The sequence below is a fragment of the Trachemys scripta genome, chromosome 5 (assembly GCF_013100865.1).
Source record: "Trachemys scripta elegans isolate TJP31775 chromosome 5, CAS_Tse_1.0, whole genome shotgun sequence".
In the NCBI taxonomy this organism is placed as follows: Eukaryota; Metazoa; Chordata; order Testudines; family Emydidae; genus Trachemys; species Trachemys scripta.
Window position 1 is genome coordinate 132998819 of NC_048302.1, and position 18130 is coordinate 133016948.

General features: G+C 43.8%; 1 protein-coding gene across 1 annotated transcript in view; it reads right to left on the reverse strand.

Moving 5' to 3' along the window:
• Window positions 1-1592: 1592 nt before the first annotated feature.
• The window catches only part of SLC4A11 (solute carrier family 4 member 11), a 148760-nt gene continuing 132222 nt past the window's right edge, over window positions 1593-18130 (reverse strand). Inside the window, exons 14-18 of the mRNA XM_034772551.1 lie at window positions 17409-17661; window positions 14976-15082; window positions 13566-13734; window positions 7442-7615; window positions 1593-1794 (exon numbers count right to left, since the gene is read on the reverse strand). Coding sequence (XP_034628442.1) covers window positions 1593-1794; window positions 7442-7615; window positions 13566-13734; window positions 14976-15082; window positions 17409-17661 — 905 coding nt within the window. The remainder of the gene's footprint in view (window positions 1795-7441; window positions 7616-13565; window positions 13735-14975; window positions 15083-17408; window positions 17662-18130) is intronic.

Below are 18130 nucleotides of genomic sequence, written 5' to 3' on the forward strand. Positions count from 1 at the left end.
AAAGCTTATGCTCTAATAAATTTGTTAGTCTCTAAGGTGCCACAAGTACTCCTGTTCTTCATTATACACCTGGTATTTTATGGGATTTATACAGCATATAGATATTATCCCTGTATGTAGACATTGTGGCTGGCTTTTAAAATATACGTTCCAGATATTTTACAGTCAGAGGGTAGAAATATATTAATACATGCAAATCTATTTAATGGTATTGTTCAAGCATTTATGGCTTGTACTCTGCAAACACTTCAGGGTTTGTCTCCAGCAGGAGTAACAATATAAGGTCCTTTGGAGCCCATTTCTCCTGAGGTGAAAGATTAGCACATTAAAGCTCGGTCACTTCTGTGCAAAACTCACAGAAGGGAAAAGTTGCTTGGGAAGCCCCATGTAACTGACTCTTCGGAGTCCCCCAGGCTGGAATGGGGTATTTCAAAGGCAACAAATGGAAGAGTTTAAGTAATTTATAATACAGATAAAAGAAAACAAAGGGAACAGGAAAAACTGTACCAACCAATGCTAAGAACCATGGAACTAACGGGTGAACCATAACTATTCAGTCACGGAGGTGTTTTTGAATGCTGCATTCCCCTCTTTGTTTACTCTGACTGCAAGTTCTTTGGGCAGGGACTTGTCTTACTCCTGGGGTTTGGCATCCTAAGCATGCAGAGCTTGAGGCTCCATGGGGAACCGCACTCCCAGCACCACAGATTTCCAGCATGCAGAGATGTTTATACATCTGCCTGAACTGAATGTGGGTCAAGTCAATATTATTGTTTGTATTACAGTAATACACAGATGCCTCAGTCTGGATGAATGTCCTATCCCACCAGATGCTATTGAACCCAAAGAGAGACGGACAGTCCTTGTAGCAGCAAAGAGCTTACAATCAGGGTGTTCCTCGCTTTTACGAGCACTAGTTTCACTCTTTTTTAATAGAAAAAAAATAAAGTTACTGGCTAACCGTTGCCCTGAGGAATTTTCACTGGGAGCCGCATGCTCATGGCTGAGAGCCGGGTTCAACTCACTGTCTAACGTACACCAAGAGGTACTATAATTCTGAACGTTTTGGGGGTAAATTAAGTGCAAAGGGACTCAAACATGCCATCCCCATTCGTTATGAAAAGGGGTGAGTTCAAGGTCCAAAGAGCTTGTGCCTTGTTTGCCAACCTGCAAGGAAGTAAAAACCACACGACAAATATCAACACAAAATGAGGGTGTGATGCAAAGGCAGGCAATAAAAGCGCCTTCATGTATCAAGCAAAGGAGAGGAACCTAAGGTTTTTGAAGCACCCTTCCTGTCAGGGTTAATGGCGAGCCTGTCAGGAATCCTGTGGTGGCCTATTGCCCTGTAATTATTATGGTGGCCGCACGCACAAGACAGCTTATATAGGGCGTGTGGTGTGTGAGTGTGTGGGGAGGATGGCTTGGGGAAGGAGGAGGCTAAAACACACATAATCATGGACAATTTAATGGCAATGTTTTGAAGCTGTAGTAATCAACTCATTATATGAGTTTCCTCAGGAAACAGAGTGTAAGGCGCTATTTCTTGTTCCATATCCTGTGCAGTAAATTTCCAGTTCCAGGATGACTCTCTATACCTGTTCTTTCAGCAAGAGGGCCACCCTCTCGAAGAGCTGATTCCCATCAATGGAGGTCAGGGCAATGTACAAGAAGAGGCCATAGAGGACTGGCTTCGGGATCCACTGCAGTGGGAAGGGCAGGAGGAAGAGCGAGAGACCCACCAAGAAGTTGGCCACCAGTGTAGTCAATCGTGTCTCCTTCACGCTCACTATCCTGTAGGTGGGAGAAGACACACAGTGACACGGAAGCAAAGACTGAGAAGGATAACGATGGGTCAACCCCCATGCTCACTGTTGGGGCTCACTCACACTGCTATGGGACATGTGTCATTCCAATTCAACAATCATCAAGTATCTCCAGCCAAATGCTAATATTTTCAGAAGACAGAAACCCTCTTGGACTCAGTCCAGGCATTTCGCCCACCACTCAAACAGAGCAGCTGGATAAGTGCCAGAACCAAGTTTGCTTATTTAATTTTCTGTCTCTACTCTGGTTTTCTCCCCAGCTCCGAGGATCCTATCTGAGCTTAAACTAAACTATTTAGTTATCTGCACTTTGCTAAACAGAATCACTTTAAAACATGCTAGAGCCCCCTTTCTGCACGTTAAACCATCCCAGCACTACCTGATTTGTGCATATATGTTATTACACATGTACATGCCCCCCTCTCCAAAAAGAAGTCAGGGAGCTGCTTCTGTGGAAACTCACTAGTGACCCACTTGAAAACACATTCTCCTGACTAAGTTGTCAGCATTTTTGATAAACACAAGAATCCCCTTGTTTATACATCAGGGAAAATGCTCAGAGAATTATGTAGGGAATTAGGAACTTAATCCTGTGGTGGCGTATGGGAGTTGCTCTGCAAATTTCCCATTAACCATGCTAAAAACATAACTACTTAATGCAAATTTCCAGAATTTGACAGATTTTTAGACTGACAGACCTGTCACTGGAAAAATATTGACAGGAAGTAAGAAAGGACAAAGTAACTTTAAAACACACTGTACAACACACAGTCTAGAAACATTCCCGAATGTGAAACACAGTGCCCCATGCAGTAAGCCAAAAAATAAGATAAGAAAAAAGGACATTGCTACCCTAAATGTGAGCAATCTCTGCCATTGGCCTACGTGCCTACCAAAAACAGCAAAAAGGGGAAAACTCCTCTCCGAGGATTATAAAAAAAAAAAAAAAAAAAAAAAAAAAAAAATGGACAATTTACCTGTATTTTTGTTTCCTTATAAGGAAATCTAACCACCAATCCAGAGGTTAACTGCTGGCACAGGTCTGCCTATATCAGCACAGAGACAACTGGACTGAAGATTGTTTCAGTGCCTGTAAGTGGGGGAGCCCACACTAGTGGTAAACGGCCATGCCTCATGGTTAGGGGGAGGGAAGGGAACCCGGGTTCTCCCACTCCACCAAGTTCTGACCAAATGGCTCACTTGGGTAGCGCATGAAAAGTGTCAGGTACTCTCTGCATGGTCTCTTCCAACAACTCTGTCCCTCTTCTGGATACGTTGTGGCTTGCTTGTGGTTATCCCTTCTCACCTGGTCTATAGGCATCTACAGGCTGAGAAGTCCCGGCTTCGTGCAGCTGCCCTCCTCCTGGGGACCCCCCCTTTATTGCAATGAGCGCAGCTCCTGTCCCTCTGCCTGCCACCCACTTGTGCTAAAGTGACTACTCCCTTTCAAATCCCTCCTCCAGCTAGAGCATACCCAGCAGGCCTGCCAGGGTGGGGCTACCTGGGCCCAGAATTGTTCCTGTGCCCGCCTCTCTCCATTGTGGGGTTTATACACCCCATCACTGCCATCCTGTGGTGACATTATCTGGATGTGGAACCTTGTATTCCAGATGAACTGCAACCAAGCTTCTGGTAACAAAGCATTTTAAAGTCACAGGAATGGAGATCCATTTTTCTGTTTTATACACACACACACATTTCTGGGGCTTTGCAATTCCTTCTGGCCTATAGGAGATTTCTTGCCATGGGGGGTGGATCCTTTCCACACTGAATTCTTGTAAAAGATATATTATACAGACACTCCCCTTACTGTAGGAGAGACTGAATTTCAAATCACCTATTTTATATAATAAATGCAAGAATGCAGCATTTAAGGTTGTGGTGAGATCCAGACTTAAATTCCCAAAAGTGAAGGCTTCTCGGGTAACATAACCTTCCATGCCAATAAATATAAACTGCAACCTGTTACTCTTTAACGAGGGGAAAAAAATAGAAAATATTATACTTGAATAACATGGCAGAATTAAGATAGATCAGTTAGTTACAAGATCTAAAGAATAAAGCCCATCTATTAAAAGGGGGGAATGCAAAGTCTTTTGAAAGCCATGTTTAAGCTCCATGGATGAGTGATACAACAGATCCAGGATCAAACCTAAAAATGACAGAAGAGTCATCAAAAGGAATTACCCTTAATCTCCCAACTGCATTTGCACAGCAGAAATTGGAATCTGCTAACACTGGTCAAGACCCTCCTGCAAAACCTAGAACCACTGGCCAGATCCTCATGCAAAAATCCAGACTCCAAAGGGAAAAGTTCATCCCATTTTGCTACAGACGATTTCCCCAAATTCTGTAAGGACCTTTGGAAGAATTGGGATGGCCAGCAATCAGTGAGGTGGATGGAATTCATTCCCCACTGGTGTGCATCCAGGCCTGGCTTGTTGTGGAACAAAGATCCTTGAGATGATGGACTCAGGCAAGCTGAAAGCATAACTGATTCTTTGATGGCTTGTGTCCCAGCATCAGTGACCATTCAGGAGCTTCTAGGACCAGTAACATTCTATTCTAGCCTCTCAGATGACCCTCTGTTAATAGTGAAACACGAGGGATGGAATATGTTAGTTAATTTGGCCTGTCCAGGAAAATACTGAATGTGCCTATTAAAAGTGCCCCAGGCTCTCTTCAGCAGACAGTATACAGTGGGAATTTATGTTTGATGCAAACGGGTCAATTACTGGGCAGCCTCATGGTTCACAAATTTATCGGAATTGTTATTTTGAGTATTCACAAAGCGTACTAGGTGCCTCATAAGCCAAGTAAAAGAGAGCTTGCAACCTGACCTGGACATGACAGAGCCAGAGAGGGCATTCCAAAGGAGACCAGGTCAGAGAGGGAGATAGGGCCTGTGTGAATTAGAAAAGCGAGGGTAAGAGGTTTGAACTTTATGTGCAGAACTGGATTAGATGATTATTTTCAGAGCCAAGAGATATAATTCTACCCATCAAAACAACTTGAAAGTCTAGCAGGGTAAATATAGGCTCCTGGTCCCCTCTCCTGATGGTTTAGGAACAGCGCTGATGGGTTTTGCTGGCGAAATTAGTGCTGTTAGGTACATAGGAAATGGTCTTGATGTGAGAAGTGCTGTGAATCTGCTTCTAGCTCTAGGACACTATTTATAGGCCACGTTCGTAGCACCGCTTATAGCAAAGTTTTCCTGACCAGTTCTCAGTTGCTTGCAACCTTGCCAGATTTCACCCATTTGGGCTGACATTTCCCATGCCGGGCGTCTTCCCTCACTTGCTGGAAGATTCTCTGCACCTTGAAGTCTTTAAAACCATGATTTGAGGACTTCAATAGCTCAGACACAGGTTTGATACAGGAGTGGGTGGGTGAGATTCTGTGGCCTGCATTGTGCAGGAGGTCAGACTAGATGATCATAATGGTCCCTTCCGACTTTAAAGTCTATGAGTCTATGAAGTTGAATTATTCTGAAAAGTTTCTGGAAGAAAGGTTCAACTGTTTCCAAGAACAAGATTAGGGAAAATATGTTGTACCCATGTCAAAAAAAATTCTTACAATTGTTTGGTTGAGAAGCTCTAGCACTTCCATGCTTTGTAGCAAGGGCTTGAAATCTGGCCAGGCGAGGGGGAACAAGAGGGAATGTGCCCATTGCTGGCAAAATCTAACCAAATTTGTCCATTTTATAATAAAAAGCTCTTCAAAATCAGTTCACACAGGTTCTACAGAGACTTTTTAGAGTCTGGCAGCTAAGACTATGGCCCTAGAAGGCTTGTCATCAGCTGAGGAAATACAGGGAACTGGGGGAGACTCCAGAATATAATCCGAGCTCCTCTTCAAAGAATCCTTAAACCAAGGCTAGATCACTGGGTTCCTCGCTATATGAGGCGTAGCACCTTGAATTAATTTAGCTACACGATCAGACTCCAAGGTTGGCCTGGATTAAACTCTGATGCAGATTTCTCCGCAAACAAGAGAGAGGACATTTTTTGCCCACTTCAGGGGAGGTTCTTGATTCTTGTGTTTACTTATCGGGGGTAGCCGTGGTAGTCTGTATCTACAAAAACAACAAGGAATCTGGTGGCACCTTAAAGACTAACAGATTTATTTGGGCATAAGCTTTCGTGGGTAAAAACCTCATTTCTTTGTGTTTACTTGTATCCATCGTATTCTGAGTCTGTAGCTTGGTTTCTTTCAGAGAGCAAGAGGTAGGAGCTTTCCGTACCCAAAGGTGAATGACCCTTCTTTGATTTTCTACTTAAGCTTTGCTTCAGCTTCCCTCTCACAACAAGGCAGTTGAGGAGGAGGAAGATAACAATACATAGAGCCTCTTGTTTATAGTTTACAGCAGGGGTCGGCATCCTTTCAGAAGTGGTGTGCCGAGTCTTCATTTATTCACTCTAATTTAAGGTTTTGCATGCCAATTTTAACGTTTTTATAAGGTCTTTTTCTACAAGTCTATAATATATAACCAAACTATTGTTGTATGTAAAGTAAATAAGGTTTTTAAAATGTTTAAGATGCTTCATTTAAAATTAAATTAAAATGCAGAGCCCCCTGTACCGGTGGCCAGGACCCGGGCAGTGTGGGTGCCACTGAAAATCAGCTTGCATGCTGTCTTCGGCACGCGTGCCATAGGTTGCCTACCCCTGGTTTACAGCTTTGTGAGGAACAAGAGATCTGGAATCTCCACGGGAGCTGTAGAAGGCAGAAAATACTCCCATTCCCCAGCATCCAGTTCAAAGTTGTCATTTATATATCTAAGCACCTCAGGGCAGAATGAACACGAAGGAGAAGATTCTTAGCGTAGCTTATGGTCGTGTGCACCTACTTGCCTCAGTCCTGTCAATGTTTTCCCAAGAGGACCTAATGGCAGAGGGGTGGCCCCAGGAAAGCTATCTGTGTAACAGAAGTCTCTCAGCTTCCTGAGGTACAATGGAAGATGCTGCAGTGAGCTTTGAAACAGATCCACACTGATACTGTTTTCTACCCTTTGCAATATTGACCTTGCAGGTTTCAGACACGGGGGAGTCGCACTGGATATTTTTCTAATGAGACAAGCAGGCAGCGTCTGGCCAAACTACTGTCTCACTGCTCAGCAGGGCTTCCGCAGAGAGCTTAGAAATACTCAGATCTCTGAGGAGACCGAGTTCAACAAAAAGTTTTTTTTCTCGTGGATTCCCAGATGAACCAAAAAAAGTAGGAAAAAAAAGTACTGAGATATGGAAGACCTGGCTTCCCAGCAGCATACCTTGAGACTAGCACCGAAAGGAAGTGCCCTGTCAGAGCAGTGCAACTGCCAGCTACTCCAAAGATGCAGAATAGTGGTGGTGTTTACAATCAACCACAAGGTTTGATAGCTGGTCCTGGAACCAATAAGGGACCCCCAAACAATCTTCCTTCATCCCAGCTGCATCTGTGTTGATGTGGGCAGAACATTCCTAGCACCCGCAGTCTGGATTGGTGGAGACTGACAGGAAAGATTGTTCTGAACGATGTGAATTAATCATTTGTAGTATTTAAAGAACCCCGGAAAACCCCTCAGGATGCCCAGACACATCTCTCTTTCCTTCTATGGATTTGTCCCCAAAACTTACGTCTCATAGATGTGCCCGTTTTCAACCCTCTCTTCCACGTAGGCCAGTGCTCGGACGTGCATTGGGGAATGAGGGAACGCAGCATGTATCCATGGCAGTCCGAAGACAGACAGTCCCGTGTTAATCAGAGCTACAAGGAGGAGGTCCCAGTGATAAGCTGTTCCTTTCACTAACCTGAAATAAACTCTAGTTAATAAAGTTTTTATGTGCACTCAACCATGTAGTAACAATGCTGCCCTTGCTATGACTGAGCTAGCATGTTCATTGATGGACACTGATTGTGCATCTCAACGCACAGAATTTTACAGACCTCTTTTATAGAGGACAGTACATGAATTTGAAAGGTAATGAAAACGTGATTGCTGCCAGGGGAGAGCAATCAGTTTGAAAGAACAACTGAAAAGAGAAACATTTCCCATTATAAGAATGGTCTAGTCCTCAATTTCATCAGAATTTATTACTGTCATATTAAACAGGATACCTCAACTCATTCAAAATTAATATTACCATCAGATGTACGACTGTTCTCGCTGGAGTACTAGCAACAGCTATAGCAAGGGTTGCCAAAGCATTTTTCATTTTAAACTCCTGTTTTTAGTTGCTCAAACTTTCATCCATCAAGTTGAAATTTTCCAGGCCTTGTTTTTTGATGCATTTCATGTGTGTGCCTGGTAAGTTAGCTACATGCTTAAACATTTACTAAAGGCCCGTAGGGGGGCCCACTCTGAGGAAAGACACCTTTAATCAGCAGCATCCATTGGGGTTATGTGCCTGCTTCCCCTATGGGCCAGCTTTGAGCAGGCACGTTCCCAGCTCACGTCCTATTCTTCCACATTGCCAGAGCAGCACCTGAACACCTGAGGCTTCCTTTATTGTTTTCTTTCCCTATCTGCCTTTTTTGGATTTTCCCATTAGCTTATACAAAAAAGTATTTCATTGCCTATGCCACTGTGGGCTTTTTTTCAAAGCCTAGATCCATCTGGCTACTTACTCTATCCTTGTTTCAGTCCCAACCTGGGATGTTGCCCTTAGGTTTTTTGATAAGTTTTTAAAGTATTCAGTTGACAGCAAGCAGACCATGGCCTGGGACCTGATTCAAGATATGTACAGCACGTACTCAATTTGAATAATGGGCAACATCAGATAAGTTATGCTGAAATTCAATGTACAGAACCACAGATGTAAGAGACAGTGAAGATTTATTAAGCCGTCTGTACATTGCCCAGTCAACCCATCATTTTTCTCTTCACCGATCACAGAATCATAGAAAAGCAGGGCTGGAAGGAACCTTGAGAGGTCATCTAGTCCACCCCCACAAGGCCAACATCTTCATTAATGATCTGGATGATGGGATGGATTGCACCCTCAGCAAGTTCACGGATGACACTAAGCTGGGGGCAGAGGTGGATACGCTGGAGGGTAGGGATAGGTTCCAGAGTGACCTAGACAAATTGGAGTATTGGGCCAAAAGAAATCTGATGAGGTTCAACAAGGACAAGTGCAGAGTCCTGCACGAAGGAAGGATCCCATACACTGCTACAGGCTGGGGACTGACTGACTAAGTGGCAGTTCTGCAGAAAAGGACCTGGGGATTACAGTGGATGAGAAGCTGGATATGAGTCAGCAGTGTGCCCTTGTTGCCAAGAAGGCTAACGGCATATTGGGCTGCATTAGCAGGAGCATTGACAGCAGATGGAGGGAAGTGATTATTCCCCTCTATTCGGCACTGGTGAGGTCACATCTCGAGTATTATGTCCAGTTTTGGGCCCCTCACTACAGAAAGGATGGTGACAAACTGGAGATAGCCAGTAGAGGGCAATGAAAATGATTAGGGGGTTGGGACACATGACTTATGAGGAGAGGCTGAGGGAACTGGGCTTATTTAGTCTGCAGAAGAGAAGAGTGAGGGGAGATTTGATAGTAGCCTTCAACTACCTGAGGGGGGGTTCCAAAGAGGATGGAGCTCGGCTGTTCTCAGTGGTGGCAGATGACAGAACAAGAAGCAATGGTCTCAAGTTGCAGTGGGGGACGTCAGGGTTGGATATGAGGAAACACTATTTCACTAGGAGGGTGGTGAAGCACTGGAATGGGTTACCTAGGGAGGTGGTGGAATTTCCATCCTTAGAGGTTTTTAAGGCCTGGCTTGACAAAGCCCTGGCTGGGATAATTTAGTTGGGGTTGGCCCTGCTTTGAGCAGGGGATTAGACTAGATGACCTCCTGAGGTCTCCTCCAACCCTAATCTTCTGTGATCCTATGCTGAGGCAGGACCAGCTAGATCTAGATTTTAATTGGTAATGCTTTATCCAATCCAGTTTTGAAGAGTCTTGTAATTGAGCAATTCAATCTACTTTCAGTTGAGCAGCATCTTTTGCCTTTCTGTACCACAACAGAAAGACTCCATTCCATTTGAAAAATACACTGATGTGGGAGTTAGCAGTTTGGCTCTGATACTGAAGGAAGAACCCAGTTACATACCCTTTAACTATAACCCTACTCAATACCAAAAGTCACCACATCACATGTGCTTCTAATGTCACATAGGCAGTAAACGACTCAAGAAATTCAATCAAGAAAATGGCAAAATGACCCATTTACAACTTACATTTATGCCAATCACTATTTAATTAAAGAGCTGCATCAATGAGAATAGAGGAGAATTTTCCAGCGGCACAGAGAAGAAATCCCAGAACACGCATAACCCAATTGTTCTGAGCCTGTCCATCTCTCTCTGCTTTCCTGTGCTAATGGTCCTTTATCAAATAAAGTGTGCGAAACAGAAAAAACACTAAAAAAAAAAAAATTGTTATGCAAGGAAAAAAAAAACCTCCTATGTGTTACATTAGCAAAAAAAATTCCAATGAGAAAATGGTAGTTCCCGGGGGGGGATCCTATAAATTCACCCTTGATGCCATAGCTGATTGTAGTTGATAGAAACATCAAAGGGAATATTTGAAGACTGTAGCTTCTTGTTTCCAAGCTAGTGCATAAATCAGAGCTTTTAGATAAAAGTGATACTAGATTACACATACTGTCCTACTTTGAGCCTGACCTCCTTTGCTTCCATATTCTGAATTATATAGCGGCAAGCCAGCATAGTTCCAAAAGCTCCTTTTTCAGTTTCAAAATTCTTTTAAATTAGCATAGTTGCAATACATAATGCAATAGCTCTTTTTGGTTGATCTGCTCTTAGTTTAAAGAAAAATATTCACTGCATTCCAAACATCAAGAAACCACATGGCTGACCACATATCAAAATGGGAGGTGCACCCATTGACTTCAGAATAAATGAGATCATAAATGTAAAATCCATAAAATAAGAACAGCAAAGCAGCAGGGTGAGGTAACCAATCTTCAGAAGCTTTGCTCACTGCTCCAACGCAATGCCGGTTCTTTGTCTTTGTCAAAAGTCATAAGAGACTGCTTCTGAAGATTCTTTCCAAAAACTGAAATGCTTTCTGACGATTCATTTTCTTAACAGAGGGTTGAAATAACCTTCTTTGTTCCAACAAACCCAATTTGAGAGGGTCTGACTATCTGGTCCCTCTAGACTAGTGGGTCTCAAAAACTTATTTGATTGCGCCCCTCTTGGTCATGTCTGTAGTAGTTTTCGCGCCCCCTCCCCATACCACACAAGTACATATACCGATTCAAATCAATCAATCAATCAATCATTAAACTCTCACTAAATATTAAAAACAGTAAGGCATCATTGATTCAAACAGAGCCATTTCAGTATATAGTGTATCGCTTTCCGGCCACTCGGCTCAGAAGGCTGCACTGCCACCAGCAGCAGCAGAGAAGTAAGGGTGACAATACCTTATTTCTTCTGCGTGGCTGCTGGCGGCGGCGCTGCCTTCAGAGCTGGGTGCCCAGCCAGAAGCCACTGCTCTCTGCTCTGCCTTCTCACACCCTCCCAGAATACATTCCATGCCCCCCAGTTTGGGAACCTCTGCTTTAGACATTGGTGGCTTTGGAAGCTCCCAGGTAGGTTGAGTACTTGTTGGCCCAACAAACAAAATGGGTGGTAGCCACTCATCTTGCGCCATGTAATCCCCAAATATAAATTTCTAGGAATAATGCCGGAGTACACTTGGCACTATGGGTATGTTTACACTGCAGTTGGAAGGTGGGAATGCAGCACATGCAGAAATACCTGAGCTAGCTTTGATCTGTTTCTACAGCAAAGCTAGTTCGAGTAACAATGGTAGTATAGCCAAGAAGGCTAACGGCATTTTGGGCTGTGTAAGTAGGAGCATTGCCAGCAGATCGAGGGACGTGATCATTCCCCTCTATTCGACATTGGTGAGGCCTCATCTGGAGTACTGTGTCCAGTTTTGGGCCCCACATTACAAGAAGGATGTGGAAAAATTGGAAAAAGAGTCCAGTGGAGGGCAACAAAAATGATTAGGGGGCTGGAGCACATGACTTACGAGGAGAGGCTGAGGGAACTGGGATTATTTAGTTTGCAGAATTGAAGAATGAGGGGAGATTTGATAGCTGCTTTCAACTACTTGAAAGGGGGTTCCAAAGAGGATGGATTTAGACTGTTCTCAGTGATACCAGATGACAGAACAAGGAGTAATGGTCTCAAGTTGCAGTGGGGAAGGTTTAGGTTGGATATTAGGAAAAACTTTTTCACTAGGAGGGTGGTGAAGCACTGGAATGGGGTTCCTAGGGAGGTGGTGGAATCTCCTTCCTTAGAGGTTTTTAAGGTCAGGTTTGACAAAGCCCTGGCTGGGATGATTTAGTTGGGGATTGGTCCTGCTTTGAGCAGGGGGTTGGACTAGATGACCTCCTGAGGTCCTTTCCAACCCTAATCTTCTATGATTCAAAGTAGCGCAGGCTGGCAGCTGCTCAAGCCCATACCCAGGGTCCTGGGCGGGCAGGGCTAGCCTGTGCTGCTGTAGCTTCACTGCTATTATTATTCAAGCTAACTTTGATCAAAACTAGCGCGAGTACAACTTCGTGTGCTGCAATCACATGTCCCTGATTGCATGAAATCTGGTCTCCAGCCACCCAGCTCTGAAGGCAGAACGGACAGCGGCAGCTGCTGGCTGGGTGCCCAGCTTTGAAGGCAGCACCGCTGCCGGCAGCAGCAAAAAAGTAAGGGTGGCAATGCCATAGCCCCTAATTGGCTTGAGACCTCCTTTTGGGGCGGGGCCCCTAGCTTGAGAAATGCTGCAGAGAAATCAGACAGTTTTTGTGGGTCGCTCACAGCATAAAATAGCAAATTTCATGGATGTGTTACACGTGCAAAATTTGCTATTTATGCCGTGACCAACCTGCAAAAAAGGGTGTGATTTCTCCGCCATTTAAGCAGACCCCTACCTATGAAATCACTCCCAAAAGAACACATGGCTAGAGGCAGTAATTCTGGATCTGGCATAAAATACCTTTCCATGTATGAAGAATTTGGAGTCTTCCACATGTAAATATATAAGGGGTACACAAACAGATCTAGCAAGGTTGTGTAATTCAGTCCCAGTCCATCTTTACTCAGAACACTGTAATATAGTACTGAAGTGAAATTATCTCAGGGCTTCTCTACATGAACAATTAGACTGCTGCAAGCAGGAGTGTGAATCTACGGGGCGCTCTCCATATGTACCCTGCTGACATGCGTTAACTGTTCATTAACGCTCTTTGAGCTAGTCCCATTTCAAAGGTTTCAGAGTAGCAGCCGTGTTAGTCTGTAGCCACAAAAAGAACAGGAGTACTTGTGGCACCTTAGAGACTAACACATTTATTTGAGCATCTCAATTGATTGGCCTCTTACAGTTGGTATGGCTACTTCCACCTTTTCATGTCCTCTGTATGTATAAATATCTTCTTGCTGTATGTTCCAGGCTATGCATCCGATGAACTGGGCTGTAGCCCACGAAACCTTATGCTCAAATAAATTTGTTAGTCTCTAAAGTGCCACAAGTACTCCTGTTCTTTTTCCCATTTCAAAGAGGACTAGGTCAAAGAAGTCTATTCAACTGTTAGCAAGCATTAGCAGGGTGCACAAGGATAGTTCAAGGCTAGGGCTGGGTAGATTCACTGCCCCAGTCTCATTGTTCACATAGAGGAGCCCTAAGAAGAACTCCCCTGATTTGGAAAGAAAGGGATTAACAATTTTACCTGTTCTCTGGAGCATTTGTGAGTGATGCCACTATATTCTGCTCTATGAAGAAAAGCATCGACAGAAGGAACCCCAGGCCCATGGCACTCATTACAGAGCCAATTGAGAGAGATTGGATTGGGGCCAGCACGAATAAACTCTCAGATGGGTTGTAGTTAAATTTGGACACTGTAAACACACAGGGAAAAAAAAGTGTTAAAGAGGCATCCTACTGTTTTCTAGCTACCTGCCTGAAGCAAACTTATGTTCTAGCCCAACCACAAGTTATTGGCTTTGATACAGGTTCCACGGGTTCTCTGGCCTGCATTATGCAGGAGGTCAGGCAAGAGGATCATAATGGCCCCTTCTTGTGCTGCAGTCTATAAATCTACTGTTTTTAAAAAAATATATTTATCACTTTAGCCCTGACTGATAACGGCTAGTCACGCTGCAATTTTTATTTTATAAGGAGATGAAAATTTTAATTGAGGACAATGCAACAAAAAAACCAACAAACAAAAAAACCCCTCACTCTTATCATAGACATTGGATTTTACAGCACGTTTCTGGATCTGAAATAATTACAAATAATTTGCCATCTTCATTGTACAGTCTTACTTCATAGTTAATTTGCTGGTATAGGCATTTTAAAATACTCTCAACACCAAATGAGCTGCACAATGGGTTTTAGCATAATACGGGGCTGGCTTCAGCTGGTGACAAGAAATCCATCGTCACTAAGGGAAAGATCACACGCTACAATTCACCACTTCTCAATCCAGTTGGATGGAGTGAGAGTCACACCAAAAGTGCCACTTCTTATTTACTTCCATACACTTCCTCACATCGTCCACTCACGTCATCACAGGTCAATGCAATTCCTGTCCCTATTCTCTCTTCCTGATATGGAAAAGCTGATCCGTCTGTCCAATGAATGGTGTATCATTGTTAGACTTCCTTGTGTATCTTAGAATCACCCAGATGCTTTGGACCATTACACTTTTAATTAGGAAAATATAAAGAGGAGACTAAAAGAACAGGCCGAGATCATCAACACCACATCTGTACAGCTGGCAACAACCCTTCCTGCCTACTAATTGCCCTGCCCTTTTGTTCTGTATGAGAATAATAGGATCAACTCTTTCTAACAGCAGATGCACATTTTAATGACATTCAAATGAAATGACAAACTTAAATAATGCACTGAGAAAAACTATAGGCAACTGTTTGATTCGGTGTTTGCATAAATTAACTTTTATTGACGAATTGGAGGCATAGTTATGCATGTGTAGGCATGTATTTGAGACAATATACTGAAGAACTTTTGTATTTTTATGTTAATGTTCTTTGCAATAAACTTGTTTTCTTTTTTCATTCCATCTTAAGCGCCTTTCTCCTGGTAATTTGGAAGAGTAAACAAGCGGACTTACTTTCTATTTCCTTGAAGAAGTAGGAGCCTACGATGGAGAAGGTTAGAACGGATATGGGTAAGGCACAGTCGGACAGGATTTCGCGGACCCTTGCATGCAAATAGGGGCTGCAATTATAAAAAAAAAAAAAACAACAACAACTTTCCGTTAGCATCCACCATACTCAGTTTTCCCGCTACGACGGTAATGGAGTAATCATTCAAACCACAGGCTCTATACCGAATGTTACTTCAGCCCAGTGCTGCTATTGTTAATTCTTCACTCCCAATATTATTTTAAGAAGTCCTTAATGACGTAATGTACCTACCAGTTTTTTGAAAGCTAAAACAGTCGAATCTCCGTTTACAGGAAATGGAGGCTCTGAAGTTTGATGAAAATCACAGTGAAACCCAAAACGGAACAAAATTGGAGATTCAGGCCTTGAAAAACATGCACAGTCCTCAAGAGTTGACAGCTAGCTGTTATTTCCAGTCCCCCCCGCCCCCCTCGCAAAGCGGCTTGTGTCTGCAATTTCCAGCTCCAGTACTTTTCCATTCTTTAACCATTCAAATAAGAGATTTGTCAAAGACTCCAAAAGGAGTTAAGGCTCCCAATTCCCATGGACTCAGAGAGAGTTGGATGCCCAGCTAACTGCCTTTTGTGCTTTTGGAGGAAAGTGAGATGAAGTACCTTTCCAGGAAATTATCATTTACAATATGGGAGTATATTTCTAAAAAGTTACCCCTTTTCCAGATCATTTAGAAAACAGTGAAGTGGCAAAATTTGCCAATCATACACAATTGCTTAAGTCCGGAGTAGACTGAGGCGTTACAAAAGGATCTCACAAAACTGGGTGACTGGGCAACAAAATGGCAGCAGAAAGTCAATGTTGATAAAGGCAAAGTAATGCACATTGGAAAATAATCCCTACAAAATGATGGGGTCTATATTAGCTGTTACCACTCAAGAAAGATCTTGGAGTCACTGTGGAGAGTTCTCTGAAAACTTCCACTCAATGTGCCGTGGCAGCCAAAAGGCTAACAGAATGTTAGGAGACATTAGGAAAGGGATAGATAATAAGTCAGAAAATATTAGAATATAAATCCATGGTACATCCACACCTTGAATACTGTGTAGTTTTGGTCACCCCTTCTCCAACAAGATATATTAGAATTGGAAAAGGTACAGAGAAGAGCAACAAAGATGATTAGGGGGGATGGATCAGCTTCTGTACGAGGAGAGATTAAAAAGACTGGGACTTTTAAGCTTGGAAAAATGACGACTGGGGGCAATATTTTACTGGTCTATAAAATCATGAGTGGTGTGGAGAAAGTGAATAGGGAAGTGTTATTTACCCCTTCCCATAACGCAAGAACCAGGGGTCACCCAATGAAGTTAATAGGCAGGAGGTTTAAAACAAACAAAAGGAAGTACTGCTTCACACAAGACACTGTGGAACTTGTTGCCAGAGGATGTTGTGAAGGCTAAAATACAATGGGTTTAAAAAAAATCAATTAGATACGTTCATGGAGAATAGGTCTGTCAATGACTATTAGCAAAGATGGTCAGGGACGCAACCCCGTGCTCTGGTTGTCCCTAGCTTGATTGCCAGAAGCTGGGAGTGGACAACAGTGGACAATCACTCAGTGATGACCTGTTCTGTTCACCGCCTCTGCAGCACCTGGCATTGGCCACCAATGGAAGACAGGAGACTGGGCTAGATGGACCACTGGTGTGACCCAGAGTGGCCATTCTTATGAGATTAACTGGGTTTTAGCCATGCACCCTCCAAGAGAGTCAAAGGAAGCTTATATGACTGTCACAACACTTTCAAAATCTACTAATGTCTTAATATGCCCAGCCAGATATGGAAGCATGTCTTCCACTGATTAAACAAGATTTACTTCGCGTTTGCCTATTCGCTGAGCCAAGCAACGGTGTTCGTAGTGGCCAAGTGGAGCTCTCGGAGCCCACCGCTGAATTTGGTTAGCAGGCACTGCGTGACAACTTGTATCGCTGTTTGATCTGCGCCGTAGCTGAAGGCGACTGGGATTTTCCAGATTGCCAGCCAAATTAAGGCCTGTTCTTGTTCCCACTGAAGTCAATGGCAAAACTCCCACTAACTTCGCTAGGGGTATGTCTACACTGCAATTAAAAAACCCCGGCTGGCCCAGGCCAGCTAGCTTGGACTCGAGGGCTCAGGCTAAGGGGCTGTTTAATTGCAGTGAAGATGTTCTGGCTCACACTAGAACCCTGCAAGGTGGGAGAATCCCAGAGGTTGGGCTGCAGCCTGATGTCTACACCAGTATTAAATGGTCCTTTAGCCCGAGCCCTGGAAGTCCAAGTCAGCTGGCCTGGACTAGCCACAGGTGTCTATTTGCAGGGTAGACAGACCCTAGACTCAAGATTGGGATTTGAATCTGTAGAATGAACTCTAAGGCTGAAGTAACTCACCTTTTCTTAAATTGATAAAGTGTATGACCAAGCCAAAGGGTTCCCAGCATCAACATGAGACTAAGGACAGCAGTTTCACGTCCATAATGCACGACCTCATTCATGCCCGTCTGATTCTCCAGCGACACAGACCTGCTCACTGATGAATTCATCAAGAAGGTGGTATTGATGCTGAGGCTTGGAATGACATCAGCACGTGTATTTTCCAAGTAACTGTCTCCTTGGTGCTCATGGTAGTAATATTTCTTAAAAACTGCACAAAACAACAAATAGGCAAATGTTAGGATAGGTCTGTAACAATTCAAAGCAACTTGAGCTTGCAGTATTATTAACTTTCACAGTGTAGTCTCTCTTGATCCGTAGTCACGTAGGCACCAACTCTGTGGGTACTCCGGGGCTGGAGCACCCACGGGGAAAAAAAAAATAGTGATCAGCTCCTCTCCCTCCCTCCCTCCCCACACAGATCAGCTGTTCAGCAGCATGCAGGAGGGACTGGGGGGAAGGGGAGGAGCGAGGGTGGGGTGCACTTGGGGGAGGAGACCGAATGTAGCAGGAAGAGGCAGAGCGAGGGTGGGGCTCGGGGAAAGTGGTGGAGTGGGGGCAAGGCCTGGGGTGGAGCGAGAGTTGAGCACGTCCCCCCGGAAACACAGGAACTCAGCGTCTGTGCATAGTCTATAAAAAGCAACAGAGGGTCCTGTGGCACCTTTGAGACTAACAGAAGT